The following is a 25,519-nucleotide window of genomic DNA, read 5'->3' on the forward strand; positions in this document are numbered from 1 at the left end:
GAGGCTGCGGCCCGGTGGTCTCTGCTGCGCGCCGAGAGCCATGCAGATGTCCTACGCCATACGGTGCGCCTTCTACCAGCTGCTGCTGGCCGCGCTAATGCTGGTGGCGATGCTGCAGCTGCTCTACCTGTCGCTGCTGTCCGGGCTGCACGGGCAGGAGGAGCAAGACCAATATTTTGAATTCTTTCCCCCGTCCCCGCGGTCGGTGGACCAAGTCAAGGCGCAGCTCCGCACCGCGCTGGCCTCCGGAGGCGTCCTGGACGCTAGCGGCGACTATCGCGTCTACAGGGGCCTACTGAAGACCACCATGGACCCCAACGATGTGATCCTGGCCACTCACGCCAGTGTGGACAACCTGCTGCACCTTTCGGGCCTGTTGGAGCGCTGGGAGGGCCCGCTATCCGTGTCGGTGTTCGCCGCCACCAAGGAGGAGGCGCAGCTGGCCACGGTGCTGACCTACGCGCTGAGCAGCCACTGCCCCGATATGCGTGCCAGGGTTGCCATGCACCTTGTGTGCCCCTCACGCTATGAGGCCGCAGTGCCCGACCCCCGGGAGCCAGGGGAGTTTGCCCTGTTGCGGTCCTGCCAGGAGGTCTTTGACAAGCTAGCCAGGGTGGCCCAGCCCGGGATCAATTACGCGCTGGGCACCAATGTCTCCTACCCCAATAACCTGCTGAGGAATCTGGCTCGTGAGGGGGCCAACTATGCCCTGGTAATCGACGTGGACATGGTGCCCAGTGAGGGGCTGTGGAGAGGCCTGCGAGAAATGCTGGATCAGAGCAAGCAGTGGGCGGGCACAGCGCTGGTGGTGCCTGCCTTCGAGATCCGTCGAGCCCGCCGCATGCCCACGAACAAAAACGAGCTGCTGCAGCTCTACCAGGTGGGCGAGGTGCGGCCCTTCTATTATGGGCTGTGCACCCCCTGCCAGGCGCCCACCAACTACTCCCGCTGGGTCAACCTGCCAGAAGAGACCTTGCTGAGGCCTGCCTACGTGGTGCCCTGGCAAGACCCCTGGGAGCCATTCTACGTGGCCGGAGGCAAGGTGCCCAACTTCGACGAGCGCTTTCGGCAGTATGGCTTCAATCGTATCAGCCAGGTGCTCATAAGGGAGAGGGCAGGGGAAATGGGGCAGGATGGATGGTGGGGTCAGAGAGCTATGAGTGGCTCTGTATGGAAAAGAGGCAATGAGGCAGGAGGGATCATAGTTCAGGAGGTGGTTGGATGGTTGGAAGATCCAGGATGCCTCTAGAGGAATAGGAATGCTGGAGCGAGCAGGGATGTCAGTCTCTGCCCTAGGAATGTCATCAAATTTTGCTGACCTGTCTCTTCCCCCACAGGCCTGTGAGCTGCACGTGGCAGGATTCGATTTCGAGGTGTTGAACGAAGGTTTCCTGGTTCACAAGGGCTTCAAAGAAGCTCTGAAATTCCATCCCCAGAAAGAGGCCGAAAATCAGCACAATAAGATCCTTTACCGTCAGTTCAAACAGGAGTTGAAGGCCAAGTACCCTGACTCCCCGCGTCACTGCTGAGCCCTTCCCTCCCCTAGTCTGAGAAGTCTCAGCCTCCTCACTCCTTAGGCCGCCCCTCAGGCCTGACTGGGGTAAGAAATGTCACTCCACTTTACAGTGGTAGCTGTGGTGTTTGAACACTGGACTTGAGTATGGGATGCTGGGATCAAGTCCTAGCTTAACCACTAACTAGTTGTGTGGCCTTGAGCAAATCCCGTTCGCTCTCTGAGCCTCAGTTACCCCATCTGTTAAAGGGAGGTGAGAATACCTACCTCACAGAACGGTTGGGAGGTTCAGATGAGATGCTACATGTGAAAACATTCTGTAAGCTTCGTACAAATGTGAAGTATTATTAATATTATTACAGTATTATTATTGTTATTATTATTGTTAAACACTCTTGGGTGGGTGGGCTGTAGGAGAGCAAAAAGTATGAATGGGGCAGAGCTGAGAAGTCTGAGTACTTAACAAAATGGGCATTTTGGAAAGAAATCAGTTAAAGGCGTTGAATTTAGTTCTTAGCTTTTGGGCAACTTCCTGGTTGTCTTAGGCCTCCGTCTCGGGGGGCCTAAGAGAAGGGATGGGTCTGCAGGCTCTGTGCGTGGGAGTCTGAGATCTGGACCCCTGAATAGGCTGGGCTGGGTAATTTGCCTACCGACTACAATGTGTAAATAAATGAGTGTTCACACCTTAAGCTGGCTCCGTTACTCTCCTGAACCGGGCGGGGTGGGGGAGCAGGTCGCGGGCTCTCCGCTTTCAAGCCGTGGGTGGTGGCTGCGGACCGAGGCGCGCTGGCGGCAAAGCAAGAAACGCACGAGGGCCTTTCCTGCCTGTTGAAAGCCTGTGTGAATTTCAGTCGGTTGCTATGGAAACCGGCCCGCGGTATCCCGGCATGCCTCGCCCCGAGCTGTCCAATTGTGAGCACTCCGACGGGCGCCTGCTGATGACGCATGCGGAAGCGTGGACAGGCTCTCGCCTCAGGAGAAGAGGCTCGCTCGGTGCTTCTGGGACCCCCGCGGCGGTGGCCAGTACCGGCAGCCTCCGGCACCTCTCAGGGAGTCTCGGACGTGAGGCCGGAGGCCCCACTCCCCGCGGGTGCGTAACGCTAACCCTGGCGCCTGGTTCGCCCTCTCCGGCCAGTGGGTCGGAGCGGCCCAGTCTCCAAGGCCGAAGCGGAGACTTAACCGGCCGGATGCGTGCCGGGGGCCGCGGGACCGGTGCTGGCCGTGGAAGAGCCAGTGATTGTCCCGCCCGCGCCCGCGCGTACGCAGATGGAGCGGGACGGGGGACTCTCGGCGCGCCGTAGAGGGGCTGTGTTGGCTTCTTCGAGGGTAGGGAAGAATCTTCCTTTCGAGGAGGCCTGCCCTCGACATGCTCACTTTCTGAGAGATAAACTGCCTGTACACAGTGCCTTATAATTTGCTTTTCCATTCCTTACCGCTTTCAATCTTTATTATTCTCTTTTTATACCCAAGGTAAGGAGGGGGAGGTTGTGATTTAATTCAGCTCACCCAGTAGACTCAGACTGCTGGAGAGACCTCCCCCAACCCCTCACCCTTTCTGGTCCGGAAAGGTAGGACTTACCTACCGCTGCGTCTTCCAAAATTAATATATTTAACAGTGAAGAGGAATTGCGAAGTTTGGGAAATGCAGGAACTGAGGCTTGAGAATGGGAAAGATGAGGCTGGTTTGGAGAACCGAGGTTTTCAGGTCAGGGTCAGATCATTTGTGAAATCATTGAGGAATGTTTCGAAACTGTCTTCTAGGCTAGGCCAGTTAATTTACTTGAATTGACGCTTGCTACCACTACAGGGGCCGGGGGCTACCAAGAAGTAAAAGCCAATCCCTGCCCTGCAAAAGTTTGTTTGGTTTAATTTGTATTTGCAAATCCTCCAGTCATCAAATGAGTTAGTACTGTGCTAGGCGAATAAAGCGCATGTGCAGCCCATCCCTGGTGAGGCTTCCAGACTGGTTGGGGAGACAGACATGAGAATGGGCAAATAGACATGTAAATAAATAAGGAAGGGTGTCTACATGGAACTAAAGGACTACAAAAGAAGTGCCCAGACAAGCATATCACAGTGAACCAGAAGCCCACAGGAGACAAAGAGATGATCTGTTGAGAAGACTATTTATTCTTCCTCTTGAGTGATCTTTTGGCCGCACTTGGCACTGTCACGTCTCCTTCATTCTGAAGTTCTCTCCATGCTTTGAGTTTTCCCTCCTCCATCTCTTGCTACTTTCCTTCTGTTTTGCAGGGGTCGCATCATCTGCCCCTTTGGTGACCCTGGGAGTTCCATCACGAGCCCCTTCTCACTCCACACATTCTGTCTTGCTGGTTGCACCCTCTCCCAAGGCCTGAAAAACTCACTATATGTGATGACCAGATCTCTGCAGCCCAGATTTCTCTCTGAGGCTTAGACCCAGGTGCCCCCAACCCTGCCCCTTCTCTCCTTTCGGGGTCTTTGCTCACGCTACTTACTCTGGTTAAATGCTCCAGCCCTCAACCAGCTCAGCTCATCTGTCTGGCCCATCTTCCTCTGCCCTCAAAACTGCAGCAGGCTCCAGGTCCCAGTTTAGCTGTCTCTCCCATATGCCCCTCATCTTAATTCTTCTCACCCCACAGTAATGATCTGCTTCTTGGCCTCTGTCTCATCCAGGAACTTGTAAATTCCTTGAGGTCAGAGACTGTGTTTCTGTCACACTTGTGCCTGCTTCCTACCATGGTGTCTGATGGTACCTAGCATATATTAGATTTTCAATAAAGATTAAATGAGTGAATAAATGAAGGAATGCTTAACAGTGTTCAGTGTTGCTGAGAAGTCAACCTGAGGTAAGCACCAAAAAATATTGGCATTAGGTACAAGGAGGTCGTCTGTTAACTCTGCAGGATCAGTTTCAGCTGAGAGCGATGATACAGAAACAGACTGGAACAAGCGGGAGGTGAAAGTAGGAAGAGCAAGGCCTGGAAAAGGTGGAAAACGGGGGGCGATTGAGTGGAGTGGGGTAAAGTTTTGTGTTTCTGCTTTTTCTATATGGTAGGAAATTCCTGAGCACATCTAAAGTTTCATGGGACAGAGCTGTCAAGAGGGAGAGTGGAGGATGCAGAAGATGGGAGCACTGATGATGTGAGGTCTTAGAGGAAGCAGAGGGAGATAGGATTTGAGCACGGTGAGAAGATGAGCATTGTAGAGTGTTCTCAGGAAGAGAAGTGGTAGCATCACAGGCAGAAGGGGCAGCACGGCGGGCGGGGAGAGCTGGGTAGGAAGTGCATGGTATATTTGAGAACTAAGCATTAGAAGGTGGGGTGAAGGAGCCGGACCAGCAGTTCAAGTCCAGTCTATGTAGGGCCTTGAAAGCCCCAGTCAGATGTTTGGGCCCAGTCCCACAGGCAGTGGGGAGCCCACCCTTGGCCTTTCCCATCTTATGGATCATCACCTTGGCCACTATTCCCGGGATTGGGATCACTAGCAGCGTCCAAGGGCATGGGCATTTCTGTGGTTCCCAGGCTTCCAGGAGATGTGCAGGCAGGGCCACTTGCACCTGCCCCACCCGGTGTGTGCCCAGGGTGTGGCGAGTCCAGTCTCCCCCCGCCCGGTCGTCTCCATCTGCAGTGAGGCTTGGTTTGACTTCCCAAGTGGCCACTTTCCTGCTCAGAGCTGTGGGCAGTGGCGAGTGATGGCTCCACTCCTACTCCCAGAGCCCAGATGCCCGTCCAGCCTCCAAGCAAAGACACAGAGGAGATGGAAGCAGAGGGCGACTCAGCCGCCGAGATGAATGGGGAGGAGGAAGAGAGCGAGGAGGAACGGAGCGGCAGCCAGACCGAGTCCGAGGAGGAGAGCTCAGGTGAGCCCCACACGCCCGCGTGCCGCCCGCCCCCGCTCCGCCCGCCCTGACTGGCCTCTTGTCCCAGAGATGGACGATGAGGGCTACGAGCGCCGCCGCAGCGAGTGCGTCAGTGAAATGCTGGACCTGGAGAAACAGTTCTCGGAGCTGAAGGAGAAGTGAGCAAGGGACCCTGGGGCCGGGCAGGGCTGGCTGGGGCCTGCTGTGGAGCGGGCGCTCCGCTCATGTTTGACGGGCGAGCACACGGGTGCGCGGCTGCCTCTTACCTCCCAGGTTGTTCAGGGAACGGCTGAGTCAGCTGCGGGTGCGGCTGGAGGAGGTGGGAGCTGAGAGGGCGCCCGAATACACAGAGCCTCTCGGGGGGCTGCAGCGGAGCCTCAAGATCCGCATTCAGGTGGCAGGTGTGTGCCCTGTTCCCCTACCAGAAGCCATGGCTCTCTGTCCCCTTCCCCTCTCGTCCCTGCTCTGCCTCACCCGTGCCCCGGCCCCCCTTTATGGGCCCCTGGGTCCCTGGCCAAGCAGGACCTCCCTCTCCCTCCCTCCACAGGGATTTACAAGGGCTTCTGTCTGGACGTGATCAGGAACAAGTACGAGTGTGAGCTGCAGGGAGCCAAGCAGCACCTGGAGGTGAATGTGCCGGGCGCTGGGCGCTAGGTGGGGACGGAAGTGGCTGCCCCGGCCTGCCTGGCTGAGCCACTCCGCCTCTTCTAGAGTGAGAAGCTGCTGCTCTACGACACCCTGCAAGGGGAGCTGCAGGAGCGGATCCAGAGGCTGGAGGAGGACCGCCAGAGCCTGGACATCAGCTCTGGTGAGGCGAGCGGCTGGCTGGGCACCCCTGCCCCAGGCCCTGTGCTTTCAGTGCCTGCCCCCCGTCTTGGCCTCAGCTTCCCTCCCTGCACAGGGGGGTTGTAAGAGGACCTGCTTCGTGGTCACTGTGGAGACTGAATGAAAGCAGCCAGGGAAGCGCCTAGCCCAGAGCCTGGCACACAGTGGGGACTCAGGAAGAGCGGGTCCCCTGCCCCCCTGCTCAATTTCCAGAACGGAGGTGTCATTCTGGCACACGCACATGCCATGGCCAAGACCTCTCCATGTCCACAGGCCGACGTTCATACAGGGCACTGGGGAGGGAGGAATTATTATCGTACCCCTGTCCATGAAACATGAGGAAAGCGAGCCTCACAAAATCACGGTGACCTCTTTCCCAGGGTTGAACTCAGCTTCCAACCCCAAGCCCAGGCTTCTCTGCACTGCCCTGGTTGGGGTAGGGGCGCGAGTGATGGGGAAGGGCTGGCCTGGCCCGGGTGAGGGACGCAGGCTACAGGGGTGGGGCGTCCTGGGATGGCCGGCACCCCAATCCTGACCCTGGTCTGGGGCACAGAGTGGTGGGATGACAAACTGCACGCCAGAGGCAGCTCGAAGACCTGGGGCTCCGTGCCGCCCAGCAAGAGGAAGAAGGCCCCTCTTGTTTCCGGTATCCTTTCCCCCACGGTGGCCCGAGCTGGGCGAGAGGTCAGGGCAGAGGAGGGTGGAGGGACACGGAAGACAGAGGCAGACCAGACTCATTTATGGTCATCTGGCACCCTGTGGCCATGTCCAGTCAAATCCAGCCGTCAGGAATTTTTTGTGGGGTCCTCCTAGGCTGTGTGGACCGTAAAAAAGTAGAAACATCCATCCAGAGATTTCCCCGTAATTTCCGGAGTGAGCTCTCCTTTGAGGCCGTTCTGGCTTTCCCATGACGTCCCAGGCTTTCCCACCCCCATGCCTTTGCTGACTTCCCATTCTCCTATCGGCTGCCTTTGCCCGTGTGCCTGCTCAGTGCTCGTCTCGGTTGTTACTTCCTCCACAAAGCCTCTCCTGGTTTCCCCGCCAAAATGGCTATTTAGGTATTACCCCTGTACCTAAACTGGGACACCTGCCTCCCATCTGGGCATGGTCATCTCTGCCCCGCCCCAGGCGTGCGTCCCTTTGGTCCAGGGCCTGCTGTGCCTTCCTCCCTCCTGGCACAGCAGCACGGAGTTGAATTGAATTGAATTCTCTTGTGCACCCCACCCCACCCCTCATATTCCTGCAGCAACCAGATTCTCAGGGCACTGACCTCCTGGTGGTGGGAATCAGCTTCACGCAGGGAGGGAGGGAAGAATCTGGACTGCAGAGACTTGAAGGGTGAATGGGAGGTGAGGGTGTGGAGACATCAGGGGGACAGAGTGGCTGGTCCCCACAGGGGAGTGTGAGACCGAAGGAGGGTTGTTTTCAGGACAGAGGAGACTAGATGTAGATGGGGAAAGGGGCCAGATCCCTGAGTGGGTGGCATGGACCTTGGCCTTCTGACCTTGAGACCAGAGAATAGGTGAGGGGAGCTGAGAAGTGGTAGGGTTGAGGCTGGAAGGCCCCCGTGGAGTGGGTGAAATAGGCCATAGCCATGCCACCTCTCCACCCTGCTGAGAACCTGGGGGCCAAGAGGTAGGAGGTGGAGCCTGAGCTCTTAACTAGGTCCTTGGCTCCCTGCCCCGCTGTCCACAGCACCGCCTCTTCTGAGTGTTGGAGCTCCCGGGCCAAGGCCCGTCACCTGCCCCCTCCACCAGGCTTCCTGCTTCCTTGACCCCCATTGCAGGCCCTTACATCGTGTACATGCTGCAGGAGATCGACATCCTGGAGGACTGGACAGCCATCAAAAAGGTGGGTCCGGTGCTGCCTGTCTCAGGATGGGGGCTGGCAGTGCAGCGCCCCCTCCCCAACCAGGCGCCAGCTTTGGTCTTTGCAGGCTCTCCACGTGTGGACTTCCTGAGGGCCTGGGAAGCTCTCTGCTCAGCCCTCGGCACCCTCTGCCTTCAGCCCGGGTTCTCTGGCATTGCTTGAGCTCACAAGCCTCGTTTGGCCTGAGGCTGTTCTGGAGGAGGGAGTTCCTAGTCTACATCAGCCCCTTCCTTGTTGCAGGGCAGGTTTTGATGGGGGTGGGGGTAAAGGGAGGGCAGGAAGGCGGGAAAGCAGCTGGGCTGCCTGAGTCTCTGACAGGAGAGCACATCAAACCTTTGCCTAGAAGGGGTCTTATACCCCGGCAACCCCTCTAGTGCAGCCCGGACCCAGCAGCACCTCCACCTCAGAAAGGCTGATGGTGGAAGGGGGACTTGCCAAGCTGGAGGCAGGCTCTCAGGGGGGTTTTCTTCTTACCCACCCAGGCAAGAGCAGCCGTGTCCCCTCAGAAGAGAAAATCAGATGGTAAGAACCGGCAGGGTCGGGACTTCCCTGACGGTCCAGTGGTTAAGACTCCACGCTTCCACTGCAGGGGGCGCGGGTTCGATCCCTGGTCAAAAAACCCCACAAACTACCGGGGTTGTTCTTCCTCCCCCAGCCCAGCCTCCAGGAAAGGAGCCCAGAGGGAGGCAGGGTCTGTGTCAGATCAGTGGCCTGAGAGAGTCAGGATGGTCTGGGTGTGAGGGCATTGTGGGAGCTAGGGCGGGGGTGAGTAGTGGGGCTAGGTGATGGACCCGCCCCGCCAGCTCTGGTTAGGGAGGGTGGAGTGCTGAGCCCTAGCAGCCGGCCTGGCGGGCCCAGAGTACCAGAGACGCCCAGGAATCGGGTGTGGAGCTGACCTGTGCCCTCCTGGCCTTGCCTGCTCTGGGCCAGACTGAGGCCACTCCTCTCAGTCCCCCATATGAAGTGCCTGCTTCCCTCTTGGTTCGGCATCCTCTCACCTGCAGTGATTTTTCCCTTCCTGTGTACCCCCAGGACCTTGACCCTGCTGTTCACAGCCAGGGGGCCCTTGGAGCAACTGGCAGCAAACCCAGCATTTGAACTTACCTGCTGCAGAAAGGCAGACTGACAGGCCCCTCAGCGTCTGCTCAGCCAGCCCTGCAGTGCTGCTGTGGCCCTCCCCTCCAGCCGCCACTGGTCTGGACTCCTCCTCTGCCCCTCCTCGGGGCCCTGTTCAACTGTGGCCTGGAGCTGCCTTAGCCAGGCAACACTGTCTCCTCCATCCCCGGCCAGCCCACCACCTGCCCCCACTGAAGGTCAGCCTTCGCGGTGCCCTCCCTGATGAAGATGTGTCTCATCTTAAGCCAAAGCAACATCCTTTCTGCTGACCTTGGACCCGGCTCCCTAGTCACCGAGCCAGTGAGCTGGGTCCCACTTCACGGGAACTCTGGGCCAGAAATGATATTTGGGGGACCTTTGTGTCCTGGCTGTTGTTGGAGGTGAGAAGGCAGGCTCCCCAGGTCTTCCTGCTCAAGGCGGTTCCTGGTGTCCGCCTCCCAGATTTCAGGGACTGGAATTAAAACCTTTTCTGGGACTCTGGCGTGACCGGCGTTTGTCTGATTTACCTTGCAAGGGAATCAGGGCTCTCATGGAGAGTGCTTGTGACAGGCAGTCTCTTCTGGGGTCCCTGGTACCTCTTCTCACTGCCTAGCGGGAGCCTACCCACTCTGACTTGGGGTATAGGCTGGGGAAGGGGGGTTCTCCCACTTGCCTGCTCCCCAGAGGTGGGGGGCTGGGCCCTGGACTGCCTGGTGCTGGTGAGCAACGTCTGAAGCAACATGTGGCACAGGCAGAGCACGTGGCCTTGGGTGGGGACGGGGACTGGGTACTCGGTGCTTGGAGACTGGATCATGTCTGCACCTGCCCCAGTCACTTGGCAGATTGGCAAGGCAGGCTGGCAGAGCCTGTGTGCGTGGGAGGCAGCTGGCAGCAGCGCCATGTTCTGACGACCTCACAGCCAGACTCCCCCCTGTTTAGCGCTGACTGTTAGAACCACCCCCAGAACCTCAGTTAAGCAAAGAGGTTAGTTTCCATGGAGACACAGCATCCTTTCTCCACGGCAACCTGAAATCCCAAAACGCAAGTTAAGCTCAGGAATGCGTCATCGGTGACCTGTAGGGGGCGCTCTCCCACAAGGCTGACTTCAAGACCGCGGACAGATGAGCAGTTGACCACAGACGTAAAGGTGCCCCAAAGGCGAGGCCTGTGGGGACCTAGATAGGCCCTGCTTAACCCCTTCCTGCCCACCTGTATGATTCGAGGAGGCTGGCAAGGCTTTAGGACGCACTGTGTGGAGGTGGTAGCCCCACAGCTGGGGCCCTCGGAGGGCCACTTGTGTGGAGACGATCCCTGCCCCCAGAGGCTGGGCCCAGAACAGAGGAAGCAGGCACTGCCCGGGCTGAGTGGACACGCAAGAGTTAACTGGCGGCTGTGACAGGGCGAACCGCCCTCAGGAAGTGTTACTCACCACTGGGAATGTGAGTGTTCTTGCCTTGGGGGCTGGATTCTCTTCCTGAGTCCCCGGAGATACCGAAGGAGCTCCCAGCCATGGAAGCCCCTGGAGAGTCTGGAGCAGGCCTTCTCGGAGCCCCCAGCCCAACCAGCTTCGCACCTGGGCACCTGGAGAGAGAAAAGTTAGTGAAGTTGGAAGGGCAACCCGGTGGGGCAGGGGCGGGGGGACTACAGAGCTGGGTCTGTCCTGGGGCAAGGAGGGGGAGAGGGTTGGGCAAGTTTCCCAGCCCCTGGCCCCCTGCTCAGGTCTGGCGCCTGCCCCCAGGCCAGCCCAGGACCCGCTGTACGATGTGCCTGATGCCGGCGGGGCACGAGCAGGTGGGCCCCAGCAGCCCGGGCGCACCGTGAGCCTGCGGGAGCGCCTGCTGCTTACCCGGCCCGTGTGGCTGCAGCTGCGGGCCAACGCCGCGGCCGCGCTGCACGTGCTGAGGACCGAGCCCCCCGGGGTGAGTCTTCCCCCACCCCTGGGGCTGGTGGCCGAGGGTGGGAGGGAGCGGGGCTGGACGTGGAGGTCCTGAGCCTCCGACCCCTGTCGACTCGCAGACATTCCTGGTACGGAAATCTAACACTCGCCAGTGCCAAGCCTTGTGCATGCGGCTGCCCGAGGCCAGCGGCCCCTCCTTCGTCTCCAGCCACTACATCCAGGAGAGCCCTGGGGGTGAGAGGGACCGGCCTGGAGGGAGGGGCTGGAAGCCATCAGGGCAGGGCACCGGGGTTCCCCAGAGAACAACCTCACTTCCCGTCTCTCAGGCGTCTCCTTGGAGGGCTCAGAGCTTGTGTTCCTGGACCTGGTCCAGCTCATCTGTGCCTACTGCCACACCCGGTGAGCCTGCCTGCAGGGCGCCTGCTGTCCATGGGGCCCTGCTCCCTGGGATACCCTGTCCTCCTCCCACACAGACGCTCTCAGTGCCTACAGCCCGGAGCTTTCCTCACTCCTGACTTTTTGCTCCCCTCTCTGGCCTCAGGGACATTCTTCTCCTCCCGCTTCAGCTCCCCAGAGCCATCTGCCAGGCAGCCACCCGCAAGGAGCTGGAAGCCATCTCCCATCTGGGCATTGGTAAGGGCTCCCCTGCTACCCGTTGCTCAGATGGACAAGCTGAGGCCAAGAGGGAAAGGGAAGGCGTGGGCACACAGCCTGAAGCCCGTGCCTTTCCCTCGGTTGGGCCCCCTCCCTGAACCCCCTGAGGCCCCAACCTGTTTCTCTTCCCTAGAGTTCTGGAGCTCCTCCCTCAACACCAAGGCTCAGCCAGGCCCATCTGAAGGCCCGCTGCTGCCCAGGCTGAAGCCCCGGTCCCCACAAGAGCTGGACCAGGGCACTGGAGCTGCCTTGTGTTTCTTCAACCCCTTGTTCCCAGGGGACCTGGGTCCCACCAAGCGGGAGAAATTCAAGAGGAGCTTTAAAGTGCGTGTGTCCACAGAGACCTCCAGCCCCCTGTCTCCACCAGCTGTGCCGCCTCCCCCAGTCCCAGTGCTGCCAGGGACAGCCCCCAACCAGACAGAAAGGTTGCCCTCTCGCCAGCTGCTGCGGAGGGAGAGCTCAGTGGGGTACCGTGTGCCAGCGGGCACCGGCCCCAGCCTCCCGCCACTGCCTTCCCTCCAGGAGGTGGATTGCGGCTCCCCCAGCAGCTCAGAGGAGGAGGGGGTGCCAGGGTCCCAGGGGAGCCCAGCAACCTCACCCCGCCTGGGCCGCCGGCGGCCGCTGCTTCGGTCCATGAGCGCTGCCTTCTGCTCCCTGCTGGCGCCCGAGCGGCAGGTGGGCCGGGCAGCCGCAGCGCTGATGCAGGACCGACACACAGCCGTGGGCCAGCTGGTGCAGGACCTACTGACCCAGGTGCGGGCCGGCCCTGAGACCCAGGAGCTGCAGGGTATCCGTGAGGCGCTGAGCCGGGCCCGAGCCATGCTGAGCGCGGAGCTGGGCCCGGAGAAGCTGCTGTCACCAGAAAGGCTGGGTGAGACTCCAGCCCGGGGCTCTGCAGGTTCAGCACCATCTCCCCATTCCACCCTCTCTGCCTCCCCACACTGCCAGCCTGTCTCTCAGTCTGTTCTGCGGCTTTACAAACCCACTTTGTCTCACCACCATTCAAGCAAATTCTGTCCACCGCCTGCCTCCCTGTCACCAAGTTTCCAAATCTTTTTTTAATTTATTATTTATTTTATTTATGGCCGCGTTGGGTCTTCGTTGCTGCATGCAGGCTTTCTGTAGCTGCGGCGAGCAGGGGCATCTCTTTGTTGTGGTGAGCAGGCTTCTCATTGTGGTGGTTTTTCTTGTTGCGGAGCACGGGCTCTAGGCTTACGGGCTTCAGTAGTTGCGGCGCACAGGCTCAGTAGTTGTGGCACACGGGCTTAGTTGCTCCGCGGCACGTGGGATCTTCCCGGACCAGGGATCAAACCTGTGTCCCCTGCATTGGCAGGTCGATTCTTAACCACTGCGCCACCAGGGAAGTCCCAAGGTTCCTCCTCTTTTTCATCCCTCTCCTCTCCTGATCATGCCCTTCCTCCCAGGGACTCTGCCCCCCTGGTTCCCCTGACCCCAGCCTACCTCTCCCCTGCAGAATGCATCCTGGAGAAGTCGCTGCATCGCTCCGTGCTCAAGCCTCTCCGGCCCATCCTGGTGGCCCGCCTGCGGCGCCGTCTTTCTGCCAACGGCTCCCTGGGCCGCCTGGCTGAAGGCCTCTGCCTGGCCCGGGCCCAGGGCCCCAGAGCCTTCGGGTCCCACTTAAGCCTGCCCTCCCCAGTAGAGATGGAACAGGTGCGCCAGAAGCTACTGCAGCTACTTCGTGCCTACTCACCCAGCGCCCAGGTCAAGCGGCTTCTGCAGGCCTGCAAGCTGCTCTACACAGCCTTGAGGACCCAGGCAGGTATGCCCTCTCCCACCACCTCCCACTGGCTCCTGCCAAGTCAGAGGCAGGCCACCAGGCAGAGGCTCCAGGAATGGCACAGCAGGGAGGGGAAAAAAAAAAAAAGGGTCCAACCCTCCCATTTCACAGATGGTAAAACTGGCCCAGAAAGCAGAGCATCCACTCCCCAGGCCTTGCCCCCTGGTTGCCATAGAGACCACAGTGCCCAAGGCCTGGCAGGCGGAGGGGAGGGTCCTTGTCTAAGATAAGTAGTGGATTCTGACCCTGGGGTCCCAGAGGAGCCTGAAGCTTCCTCCTCCACCACCCATAGGGGAGGGTGCAGGGGCCGATGAATTCCTCCCACTGCTGAGCCTCGTCCTGGCCCAGTGCGACCTTCCCGAGCTGCTGCTGGAGGCCGAGTACATGTCAGAGCTGCTGGAGCCTGCCTTGCTCACTGGAGAGGGTGAGGAACCCCACACACGCCCCTTCTGTCTGGGTGGGGCTGGGGCACCCTGACTGAGCAGAGGAGGCGGAAGGAGCAGGTCACTCACGCCCAGCCTGAGCCGCATTCCTCCCCTTGTGTCCCAGGCGGCTACTACCTGACCAGCCTCTCGGCAAGCCTGGTCCTGCTGAGTGGTCTCAACGAGGCCCACACCCTCCCGCTGAGCCCCTTGCAGGAGCTGCAGTCCTCCCTCAGCCTCTGGGAGCAGCGCCGCCTGCCCGCCACCCACAGCTTCCAGGTAACAGGACTGGCCAACCCCGGGGGGAGTCTGGCATTGTCTGGCGCAGTCCTCTCCTTTGCCCAATGAGACCCAGGAAAGGAGGGGGAAGGGGAGAGGCCAGTCCTGCATTACCCCACGACAGAAACAGCGCCCCATGCGTAACACACGTCCGAGCCAGCCTTTCTGGAGGCTGCGTTCCACGAGCCGGCACTGTGCTCAGTGCTCTGGCGGCTCAGCCTTGAATCTTCACAGAAACTCTGAAGTGGTATCATTATTATCCCCATTTTACAGATGAGGAAACTGAGACATGACATGGGGAGGGAAAGGGACACAGGCAGATCCTGGCTTCTGGCCCCCAACTGGACTCAGGCTTCCAGCCCGTGACCCCCATACCCTCCCATCTGGGCTCAGGCGTGGTGTCCTCAGAGCCAAACAGCATCTCTGCCCTTCACCCTCCTTCCATCCAGTCAAGGGACCCTTTCTAGCCTTGGCTAAGAGTCCAGATTTGATAGCCAGATCCTGGATCCAAATGCTGGCTCTGCTGCTTTTTGGCTCTGGGAGCTTGGGCAAGTTATATAACCTCTTTGTGCCTCAATTTTCTTGTCTATAAAATGGGGTAATAGTGTCTACCTCCTGGGGTTGCTATTTGGATGAAATGGGTTAATTTAGGACAAGTACTGAGGGCGCAGAGTAAGCGCCACCTGAGTAGGACTGTGAGGCTGTAGAGGCCTGCTGGGGCATCCTTCCAGCCTGCAGCTGTGACCCGCTAGCCCAGGCACATCCCTCCCTTCCTCAGAGCCCCTGCTCAGAGCTCACCTCATTCAAAAAGCTTTTGCCACTGGTTCTACCACTGGATATGTACCATCCCAGCCCTGTTCCTGCAGAGCTTCTACTGAGACCTCAAGCTTTGCGGCCAGATTCTCACCAGGCAGGACTGAGTTCTTGATTTTGCTTCTCCTGCACAGCACCTCCTCCGCGTAGCCTATCAGGACCCCAGCAGTGGCTGTACCTCCAAGACACTAGCCGTGCCCCCAGGGGCCTCGATTGCCATGCTGAATAAGCTCTGTGCCACCAAGTTCCGGGTGACCCAGCCTGACACTTTCAGCCTCTTCCTATACAAGGAGGAGGACTACCACCGCCTGCCCCCCGGAGCCCTGGCCCACCAGCTCCCCACCACCGGCTACCTCATCTATCGCCGGACAGAGTGGCGCGAGACCCAGGGCACCTCCCCGGGGGCTGCCACAGAGGAGGGCAGTGGGAGGCCAGAGGCAGAGGGCAGGGAGCAGGAGAAAGGGGGCCGGGGAGATGGGGACACCAAGGTCAAAGCCAGTCCCAGGGACAGCAGGGGAGAGTCTGAGACGATGGCCGAGGGGGGCGAGGACCAGGCCAGGGGAGGCCCTGCTCAGCCAAGGGGGCCAGAGGCTGAGGGAAGCCAGGCAGCAGAGGAGTAGCTGGGAGTGGGCAGAAGGGCCATTTGGGGCAGAAAACTCTGAGCCTGCTGGGAAGGCCTTTCAGAGCCATCCACCCCACTGGCCAAGGCACAGCCCCCTAGTCTTCCCCACCCCGGGCCGCTCCGTGTCTGCCACCTCCTCTGACTGTCTAGCCCTCTGATCACACCTGCTGGGAGGTGCCTGGACTGGCCACATCTGGGCACTGGAGTAAAGCCCAGGGGGTTTTGGGGAGGCCCCAGACGAAGGGCCCAAGGCCCCTTGGCCTCTCATCCTTCTCCCCCAGCTGGAGGCCAGCCGTCCCGCAGTGGTGAGTGTGCCCAACAGGGGACAAATCCAACAGGGGCCCGACCTCTGGCAGTGGAGGGTGGGGCTTCAAGGCCCTGAAAGGCCCCACCCACTCCTGGGTGTCAGGAGGATTTGGGGAGCCAGCAAGATGTCGGGGCCCAGTGCTGCCCAGATCACCTGGAGGCCAAGCACCTCCAAACCTCAGTGTCCTCATCTGTGAAATCGGGGTGCTACTGCTGCCCTACCTTCTCCCAGAAGTCTTCCATGGGTCAGAATGGATGGTTTTGTGGCAAAGCAGAGCTCAGACTAGGGGAAAGGGGAGGGAAGGAGGTTGGATGCTAGCAACACACATACACACACCTCTCCAAGGGTCTGTTCTTCACTCTCACAGAAGGGAGAGGCTCTCCAGGCAGCCCTGGGGACTGGGTCGGGTCCAGCTGAGAGAACACCCACGTCTGGTCTTTCCCAACATGGGAAGTCCTCCCAGGCACTGTGATGTCCCAAGGGAATGGGACAGAGGAGACAGGCTTCTGAAGTGAGGTGAGGATTCGGAAATCATCTTCTCTGCGCTTGACTCTCTTGGACCTCACAAGAGCTTTACGGGACACAGGGCCTGGCTTTTTACCCACTGAGGCTTGGGAAAGTGACTCCTAAGACACCACACAGGAGGCCATTGGGACCCCCACACCCAAACCAGGGGTCAGGTTCCAGCTGCTCTTTGTGTTCTAAACCACCAGTAAATTAACCCTCAAGGTCCAGTAGACCCCAAAGGGAGGCCCAGATCAGGCAACAAATGAGCAAAGAAAATACCAGCAACAACCACAAGGGGGTGCACATGGCTCAGGAAGCTGCCGAGAGGGTGACCTGATGGACGAACGCAGCTCCAGGGCAGCGGCAGTGTAGGTGGTCACGGGGTTTGCAGTCTGGCAGCTGCCAGGCAACTTGGGGGCAGTGCCAGGGCCAAGACCTCTGGCCCTCAGCTGTCTTGGGAGTCAGGGGTCTGAATGAGGCCAGCCTCAGGGGACCACTCCCTGGGAAGGAACTAGCCCCTGGTGGAAGGAGGACCCTAGCCAGTCTCTGAGGTGCTCCCTCAGACACTGAGCACAAAGGGACGTCGGCTCATATATCAGACATGACAGCTGGAAGGTAGAAATCCTGGACATTGGGATTTCAGACCCTCCAGATACAGCCCAGGTTGCAGGGCTCCCAAATTTCTCACTAGGCCATCAGCAGCTCTAACTTCCCCCACTTCTACCCGCCCCCCACAAGCTTCTCGTTGGTGGGGATTCTCCCTTCACTCTTTTGTATGTCCCCCCCAGTCCCGCACCCACCCGAGTGCCCTGTACAGTGCTGGGCACTCCACAGGCGCTCAATAAATGTTGTCCACTAATTGGAGTTTGATAACTAAGAGGGAAGGGCAGTGGGGTGGGAGGTTAAGGGAGGGCTGGGTTCTGGGAACCAAACACAGGATGTCTCAAGTTCAGTCTCAGAGGAAGGACCTGGAATGGTTGCAGGGGGTGTTCAGAGAACCCCAGGGCCGGATGAAGAGCTGGTCTCATGGGAACTAGGACTGGCTGAGGCTTCTGGGCCCCTGCGAGGGGGCCTCTGCAAGCCCTTCCCACCTCTTTCCCATGCTCAGTCCTAATTCCTGGCTCTGAGAATTCAGCATGCCCCCAGCAGTGGCTCACTGGAGCACTGCCAGGCCCTGCCTGCTCCCTGAATCTTCTGGTTTACCTTCTGAAGAAATTCTGATGGGTTAGGGGTCCCGGCCAGATAAATCATCATGACCAAGGGTCATGAGACAGGGGTTGGGGCTCCAGGCAATGACAGGCTTGTCTAGAACTGATCTTATTGTCCCCATTTTATAGATGAGGAAACTGAGGCTTGCTCAGGCAAAGTGGCTTGTTACAGGGCAGAGGACTCAGACACCAGGTTCCGTGGAGCTTCGGATTCTGCAATCCTCCAAAGCAGAAGGAGTTGTTTACTCTTCCACTCAGCAATCTGTTGTGTCTGTATGGACCAAGCACCCGCAGCCCCAGCCAGAGGGAGACAGCTGTGATCTGGGCAGTAACAGCCTACTGTGCGCTCGGACTCTGTACTGCTCCCCGCCCCCCCCACTCCCACTACTGCCTTCCACCTTTGGCCTTCTGGAAGAGGAAGTCAGGGCTCTGAGAGGTGCCGTGCCAGTTCCAGCATCCACTGCTGCAGGGCAGGGCTGGAACCCTGATGCTTGGATCTCTGGAGGAGCAGCAGAGTCATTTCCTCACTTGGAAATGTTGCACTTATCACCTCACAGTAGTTCCCTGTGTGAGTTTGTTTATTGTCTGTCTTCCTCACTAGAAGGCCAGAGCCAAGTCGGCCTTGTTCCCTGCTGAATCTTGGGGGCCTAGAACAATGCCTGGCCCGGAACTGGCATGTAGTAAATATATGTGGAGTGATTGAAGACTCAGCCTAACTGTTCATCCCATGGCTTGGGACATGGGGCGGCACATCCTCCATTGCTGCCACCAGGGGGCGGGCGTGCCCCACCCCCAGTCACATGCCAGGTTCCCTTCTCTCCTGAGGCCACCCGGGGACCCAGGACATTCAGAGGACCTGTGCAGGACCTGGTGCCAGGAAGGGCCCTGGGACCGTCCTGCGAATGGGGATCCTGCTATTGGAGGCTGGGAAGGGAATGAGAGAGCGGCCTCTTCCCCCCAGGGCTCTCTGGCCAGGCAGGCTCAGGAGCCAGGCCTGTGGGGTGGCCTGAGAGAGGACCCTGCCAGGGTGATGAGGAAAGCGGTCATTGCGACCCACAACACCCTGACTCAACTTCAACACCCTGCCATGGCCTTGTGACCGCCTTCATGCCCACAGCTTAACACGCAAACACCCTGACTCACATTTGCTCACAGGCTGTGTGACACCCTGCCCTGCCAGGGTCACCTACAGTGAAGCCTGAGCACCGCCACCCTTAACAGGAACACCCAGAGTGTTAGGACACCCTGACACTCTTAGCCATTCATGCCCTGCAGGATGGGACACAGTGACACACATTGGCCCCTCCTCTGAGCCACACCCTGACGCAGACATCCCTAGATCTGCAAACTCAGAGATACTCCCTCACACTCTCCCTCTTGGGTTCAGAATGTGACACCCTGAGGCACATACATGGAGACAGGCCAACACAGAGACATGTGGTGACCTGCTCCACAAGGACTCCCATGGCACGCTTACACCTACCCTTGCAGGACTGCCGCTGACACACCCAAGGTCCCCTCTCGGACATGCCTGCTGCTTCCCACGCTGCACAGGCATGGAAGTGCAGACACACACACACAAACTCAGAGACAAGTGCAGACACACACAGAGATACACATACAACGTAACGACACACATACATTTTTGATGATGCAAAAGAGGTCCAAGTCCTTCTCCTGACTAATCTCACCCCCTGCCGTGGCCTATCCCTGCCACCACTCAGCTACCCCACCCCATGGTGGACCCTGCTGGGGGCTGGGATTTGCTGAGAAGACCCTCTTGGGGGCGTGGTGACCCCACTGGCCAGGCAGAAGGCAGAGGCCGGCAGCACTGGGTGGGGAGGCCTGAGCTCATCAGATTCCAGTCTGAGTGATTCACGGGAAGTGCCTGGGGAGGCGGGGGGGGGGGCCTGGTCCAGGGGCAGGGGCTTTGGAGGCCTGGGTGGGCTTCAGACCAGAGGGTCTTGGGTCCAGAGCAAGCCTCTGGTCTGGGAGGGGGGCTTCCCGAGGGGGTGGCCCAGGCTGAAGGGGTGTCTGCTGGGTCTGGCTCCTGGGAGGGGCTTAGGACACAGATCTGAGTCGCAGGATGAGACAATCAGTCCCTCCTGCCCACCCCGCCCATGGCCTGGGCCCCTGACCCCGTGCCTTCCCGGCCCCAGCAGCTGGGTGTCTTTAGCAGGGGTTAGGCCAAGGGTGGGGGGACAGGGGTGGGGTGACCTTCACGGCCATCTTGGCCCCTTGGGCCCTGGGGCAGGCAGCCCGAGTGGCCCCCAGAGGCCTCGAGGGTCTGGACCAGCCTGGCCCAGTCGGGGCCGACAGGGTTACAGACCCTCGCTGTCCTGCCAGGCAAGACCTCTGCCAGAGAGCTGAGAACGCGCTCTTGTCCCAGCGCCAGGGATGTTTTCCTGCTGAGATGCAGCCCTCTGCTCCTGCTGCCCCCGGAGCCCCTGCCTCCCAGGCCGGGCTGATGCTCAGAGGACCCAGCTGCTCCTGCAGGGTGACAGAAAGAAAGGAGGGGACAGGGCGGGGGTGCAGGAAGTGCCTTTCTTGGAACTCTGCACCAAAATAGCCCACTCCGTTCCTACTCTGGGTCTCAGTGTCCCCGTGGGAGAGGTGTGTGTCACCAAGGAGACCCTCACCAGGGAGGGGCCTGAGCTGACCTCAGTCTGGCTTCTGCCCACCATCTTCCCACCCCTCCCACCCCTGACAGCCCTCACCACCCCCGCCTCAGGCTCTGCTCCACTTTGAAGTCCTAACATAAATACCATGTCTGCTTGGGTTCCCCTTCCCGGCCCGGTCACAGCCCCCAGACCTGGCTCCCACCCCAGCCAGCACTGGGGGTGCGAGCTGGGGGAGAGGAGCGAGGGAGGCCTGGGCCACCCAGGGAAGGTGGCGAGCCAGAGACCCGGGGACAGGACCAGGGAGACAAAGCGGGTGAGACACCAGAGATGGAGAGGGGGGAAACAGAAGAGGGCAGAGAACAGAGAGACCCCAGAAACCAACAAGGTGACAATGCTTGGGACAGGAGAGGAGAAAGAGGGACCCCAGAGACAGACAGGGGAGCTAGAGACCCCAACAGAGAGGGAAGAGAAGAACAGGGAGGAAGAGACCCTGCAGTCAGAGGGAGGGACAGTGAGACACAGAGGTCCCTGGGGAATGTGAACGGGCAGGAAGAGAAGGGGAAAGTTCCAGGTGCCAGTGGAGACGGCAGGGGCGGAGACCAGCGTAGCAATGGAAAGGATGTGGTGGAAAGAGAAATGTCCCTGGAGACAGGGTGACCAACCATCTTTCTTGGCCCGGGGCTGAGGGGGCTCCAGGGACACGGCACTTGCAGTGCTGAGACCAGGCAAGTCCTCAGCAAACGGGGAAGAGTGGGTCACCCTGAGTGGCAGGCCTTTGCCAGATGCCACAGGGATCAGAGAGTCCACTCGCATAGGTACCCTTCACACGGATGAGGAAGCTGTGGCCCGAGAAGGGCCATCCGGGACGTCCCTGGAGCACATGGCAGGGCCAAGGCAGGACCAGCTTCAGGGACGCTCCATGGAGCTGCACGGGCAAAGGGCTCCAGAGGGAGGACAAGAACAGTGAAGGCCGGGAGAGCACCTGTCCTGGGATCCCCAGGCTCGGGTACAGTCCCCGCTCTGCCTCCGCCTGTGTGACCTAGGGCAAGCCTCGTCCCTCTCTGGGCCGTGTGAACACTGAGCGGAAGGGCCGGGCCCCTCTAGCTCTGCTGGGGGCTCCAGGACTCATGGCCCCCTGGGCAGATGTGGCCAGATGTTCAGGTCAGGCATCTGCCAGGAGAGAGACTGGGGCTCCAGCTGGGCCCAGGTTGGGCAATCCAGGGGCAGCCATATGCTTCTCCCCTCACAGCTGTGGGCACACGTGTGGGCCCTCGAGGACACACACATCACCCAGCTGTGCACACCCACAGCAGTGCCAGGCTTTCACAAGCGTGTGTGCGCGCTCACACACACACACACACACACCACGGTCATGCACAGACACCAAGGTACATCCACAGACACACAGTCTCTCTGTATGACAAAGACACCTGTGCCCCACCTCAGCCCCCTCCAGCTGTCAGAATCCTTTACCCCAGGGGCCAGGCCTGGAAGACAACCCTTCTTCCTGGGTCCCACCTTCTCCAAGCCTCTCTCTCCCACCCTGTCTGGTCCAGCAACACACCCCTCCTGTGGTCTCTCCCATCCAGAAGCACACAGGGTGTGGCACAGCACGTGGGGCAGGGGAGGGGGCCGCAATCAACCCCCTCCTTCCCAGATTCCCCTCCCTCCCCACTCCTGCCCTGGGACCTCTCCCACCCAAGACCAGGCGCCTCCCGCCCACCCGTTGGCCCTTCCTCCTGAAGCCTGAAGGCTGGGGTGGTTTGGGAAGAATTTAGAAATGGAGAGAGGTGGGGGGATGGGGACAAAAGAGAAAGGAGGAAAGGAGGTGATTTGTACACAAAGCAATGTGCTGGCTCAGCGGCCCTCGTGCCAATGCTCTCTAGGACTCCTGCCCGGGGGGGCGCCCCCCAATCACACTCGGCTCCCCCATGCTGGCTGCTCCACTGGGCCCTCTGAGGGCCAGCCCCTCTGCAAGCCGCCTTCACCCCAACACCAACAGGCCCACATACTGCATCCAGAATCACCGTCTGGCTTGTCCCAGTAGCTGGAAGACAACGTTCCTTCTGGGGAAGTGGGCTTCTGTTTCCATGGCCCTCCTGAGGTGAGCTTTCCCCAAAAGGGCCATGATCAGAGCAGGGAACCCCAGCTTCCTGATTCCCAATGTGAGTCAGCCACGCCTGGTGTCCTGAGCTGTCCCCACCCCAGCCAGGGAGACACATTGGCCTCAGGCCCCAATGGAGAAAACAGGCTGTGTGGTAACAGGGAAGCATCACGCATGCTGCCTGCTGATGGTGACCCAAGCTGTCCCGTCCTCCTGGGCTGCACTCCTACAGATCCATAGGGTTACATTCTGAGTGTGCCATCCATCACGGTGGCAGCTAATTATAAATTAGCATTTCTGCCTGATTCCCTGTACCCATCCACGCATCTAAACATTTTCTCATCCACACACCCATCTACTTAGCCATCTATCCGTCCATACACTTACTCATTCCTAAATCCGTCCATCTATCCATCCATCCCCCCATCCTCCAAGCATTTATTGCATCAGTTAGCATCTTCTCTGTGCTATAGGGGAACCAAGATGAGTCAGGCTGAACGGGACTGGCATGAAGACCACAGCAAGCCCCCCTCTATCCCCTCACCCCCAGATCCATGATGCTGCGCCCACTATATACCTTCTCCTGACGACGGTAGGAAATTCTTTTTCTTTTTTTTAAATTAATTCATTCATTTGTTTATTTTTGGCTGGGTTAGGTCTTCATTGCTTTCCACGGGCTTTCTCTAGTTGCGGTGAGCGGGGGCTACTCTTTGTTGTGGTGCGTGGGCTTCTCATTGCAGTGGCTTCTCTTGTTGCAGAGCACGGGCTCTAGGCGCGCAGGCTTCAGTAGTTGTGGCACGTGGGCTCAGCAGTTGTGGCTCGCGGGCTCTAGAGCTCAGGCTCAGTAGTTGTGGTGCATGGGCTTAGCTGCTCCGTGACATGTGGGATTTTCCTGGACCAGGGTTTGAACCTGTGTCCCCTGCATTGGCAGGTGGATTCTTAACCACTGCGCCACCAAGGAAACCCTAGGGTAGGAAATTCTTAGGCAGCCTCCACCCCACCTCTCCCAACATGGATGGCCCTGGGGGTGGGGGGTAAGTGAGTGCTAGATGCCCACCCAAACTGGGCACCCAGGTGCATCTCCAAGTCTCATTCTCTACCTACCAAACCCTTAGTCTTGTTGGGGTCAGGGTGTCCCACTCCTCCCCACTACCGCCCGCCTCCTGGCTCAGGCTTCCTTCCACTTCCCCAGCCAAGCCATCTGGAATTTGGCCTTTGACCCTCCTCCTCCTGCCTGCCCCCCAATGCCTCACCCCCAGTGAGGCTGTAGTCCTGACCTCTGATCTGACCCACCCACTCGCCAGACGGCCTGCAGCCTCCCCTCAGACGCCCCAGCACTGGCCATTGCCCGAATCATGACTGGGACCGCCACACCCTTGGACCAGGCTCCGGCCAGCCCCCACCCACCCCTGAAGAGCCTCTAGCGGCTGCCTTCCCCAGCCTGCCCCGCCTTGCTAGCCAGATCTACAGCCAGCTCCCTCCCCTCTCCCAGACTATTGCAGCAACCTCCTGACTGGTCCCTGGCCTCCAGTCCCCCCTCCACCCACCGCATACCAGCCACAGGGATCTCTCATCATGCCTCTTCCCCGTGACCCCCATGATGGAGGCCAGCCTTCCAAGGGCAGCTCCATCGCTTTCCAGGCCAGGCCTCTACCCCGTTTCTGATACTTTCTCTCCAGTCTTCACTGTCCCTCTAACCCTAAACCTCCCTCCGGGCCCGGCAGAGTCCTTTGTATTCTCCAAACACATCTTGAGCTCTCCCAGCTCAGTAACTTTGTCTAGGCTGTGCCTTCTTCCCATGAGGCCTTCCTTCCATCCTCATTTCTTGACATCATACCCGACTCTCAGACTGCTCCAACGACTCCTCAGGGCACTGCAGCAAAAAGAACTGGAAGAAGGGTCCGAGGCCTTGGTTCTGGTCCCAGCCCTGCCACACACTCTCTCTGAGACTCCCTGGGCCTCAGTGTACCCACCCACAAAAAAGCTTGCTGATTTCCAGGGATCTCCCTGGCCTGGGATGGTATGACTTCTGGGGAAGGCTGGGTGAATGTGGGGAGCAGGTGGGCTTTGGCTCCAGGCAGAATCGCATCATCCCCCCTGCGTTGCCCTGAGCCAGATTCTTCACTTAGCTGAGTCTCATTCACTCATTCATGCGTGCATTCATTCATTCTTTCGTTCAGCAAACCCCATTGAGCAGCATATGTGGGCCAGGAGCTTTCCAGGCTCAGGGGATACAGTAGGAAATAAGACAATGACCCTGCCCAAATGGAGCTCGCAGTCTCCTACGGCTGGAGTTCTCCACTAGGGGCAATGCTGCCCCCAGGGGACATGACATTTAGCAATGTCTGGAGTCTTTTTTTTTTTTGGCCGCACCGTGAGTCCTGCGGGATCTTAGTTCCCCAGGATCGAACCTGCGCCCCCTGCAGTGGAAGCGTGGAGTCTTAACCACTGGAACACCGGGGAAGTCCCAAGGAGTCATTTTTTATTGTCCCAACTGGAGGGATGCTACTAGCATCTAGACAGAAGCCAGGGATGCTGCTGAACATCTTACAATGCACAACACAGTCTCTAGAATATATCGTTACCCAGCCCTGAATCTCAATAATATCGAAGGCGAGAAACCCTGGCTATTGGGGAATTCAGGCCAGCAAGCAAATATATACCACGTCAGATAGGGGTAAGTGCAAAGGAGAAAAATGGAAAAAGACCAGGGGGCCAGGGAGCCCCAGGGTATGGCGGAGGAGGGTGGTGGTCTGGGATGTTGATACCTGAGCTGAGACCTGAAGAAAGTGAAGAAGCAGAGACTTTGCATCTTTCAGGAAGAGTGTTCTAAGCAGAGGAACAGCCAATACAAAGGCCCTGAGGTAGACATGTGCCTGGTGAGTTTAAGGAACATCCACAGGCCAGAGTGGCTGGAGCAGAGGGAATGAGGGGAAGGGAGAAGGATGAGAGAGGGAGTTTGTGGGGAGATCCCAAGAGCCTGGAGGCCGAGCGTGGTAAAGACTGGCCTTTCTTCTGAGTTGAGACGGGGGCCTCGAGGGTTCTGAGCAGGAGGGTGACTGGATCTGACTTGGGGTTTGAAAAGATCCCTCTGGCAGGATGGAGAAGGCAAGAGAGAGACCAGAGGAGAGGGTGTTGCACAAA

The 25,519-nt window shown here is 59.1% G+C and overlaps 3 protein-coding genes across 5 annotated transcripts; all 3 read left to right on the plus strand.

Annotated features, from left to right (window-relative positions):
• The first annotated feature begins 6 nt into the window (after positions 1–6).
• B4GAT1 (beta-1,4-glucuronyltransferase 1) lies at positions 7–2,202 on the plus strand. Its single transcript, XM_024749550.1, has 2 exons — positions 7–1,096; positions 1,338–2,202. Exons 1-2 carry the CDS (start codon positions 41–43, stop codon positions 1,527–1,529), a joined length of 1,248 nt encoding a protein of 415 aa, XP_024605318.1. The 5' UTR covers positions 7–40; the 3' UTR covers positions 1,530–2,202.
• A 264-nt stretch (positions 2,203–2,466) lies between these two features.
• BRMS1 (BRMS1 transcriptional repressor and anoikis regulator) lies at positions 2,467–9,650 on the plus strand. Of its 3 annotated transcripts, XM_024749313.1 has the most exons (10): positions 2,467–2,603; positions 5,209–5,354; positions 5,422–5,512; positions 5,628–5,755; positions 5,902–5,981; positions 6,066–6,162; positions 6,733–6,825; positions 7,966–8,030; positions 8,531–8,570; positions 9,081–9,650. In XM_024749313.1, the coding sequence occupies exons 2-10, from the start codon at positions 5,216–5,218 to the stop codon at positions 9,086–9,088; spliced, it is 741 nt and encodes a 246-aa protein (XP_024605081.1). In that variant the 5' UTR covers positions 2,467–2,603; positions 5,209–5,215; the 3' UTR covers positions 9,089–9,650. The 3 variants fall into 3 exon arrangements, with proteins under 3 accessions (XP_024605081.1, XP_024605080.1, XP_024605082.1); XM_024749312.1 differs by lacking the exon at positions 6,733–6,825 and having other exon boundaries at positions 7,875–8,030; XM_024749314.1 differs by lacking the exon at positions 6,733–6,825.
• Positions 9,651–10,610: 960 nt separating this feature from the next.
• On the plus strand, positions 10,611–17,287 carry RIN1 (Ras and Rab interactor 1). The gene is made up of 10 exons (XM_024749545.1): positions 10,611–10,738; positions 10,882–11,062; positions 11,160–11,274; positions 11,367–11,439; positions 11,582–11,673; positions 11,828–12,565; positions 13,169–13,474; positions 13,785–13,916; positions 14,042–14,193; positions 15,141–17,287. Exons 1-10 carry the CDS (start codon positions 10,653–10,655, stop codon positions 15,624–15,626), a joined length of 2,361 nt encoding a protein of 786 aa, XP_024605313.1. The 5' UTR covers positions 10,611–10,652; the 3' UTR covers positions 15,627–17,287.
• The last annotated feature ends 8,232 nt before the right edge of the window (positions 17,288–25,519 follow it).

The sequence above is a fragment of the Neophocaena asiaeorientalis genome, unplaced genomic scaffold (genome assembly GCF_003031525.2).
Source record: "Neophocaena asiaeorientalis asiaeorientalis breed wild unplaced genomic scaffold, Neophocaena_asiaeorientalis_V1.1 scaffold43, whole genome shotgun sequence".
Classification (NCBI taxonomy): Eukaryota; Metazoa; Chordata; class Mammalia; order Artiodactyla; family Phocoenidae; genus Neophocaena; species Neophocaena asiaeorientalis.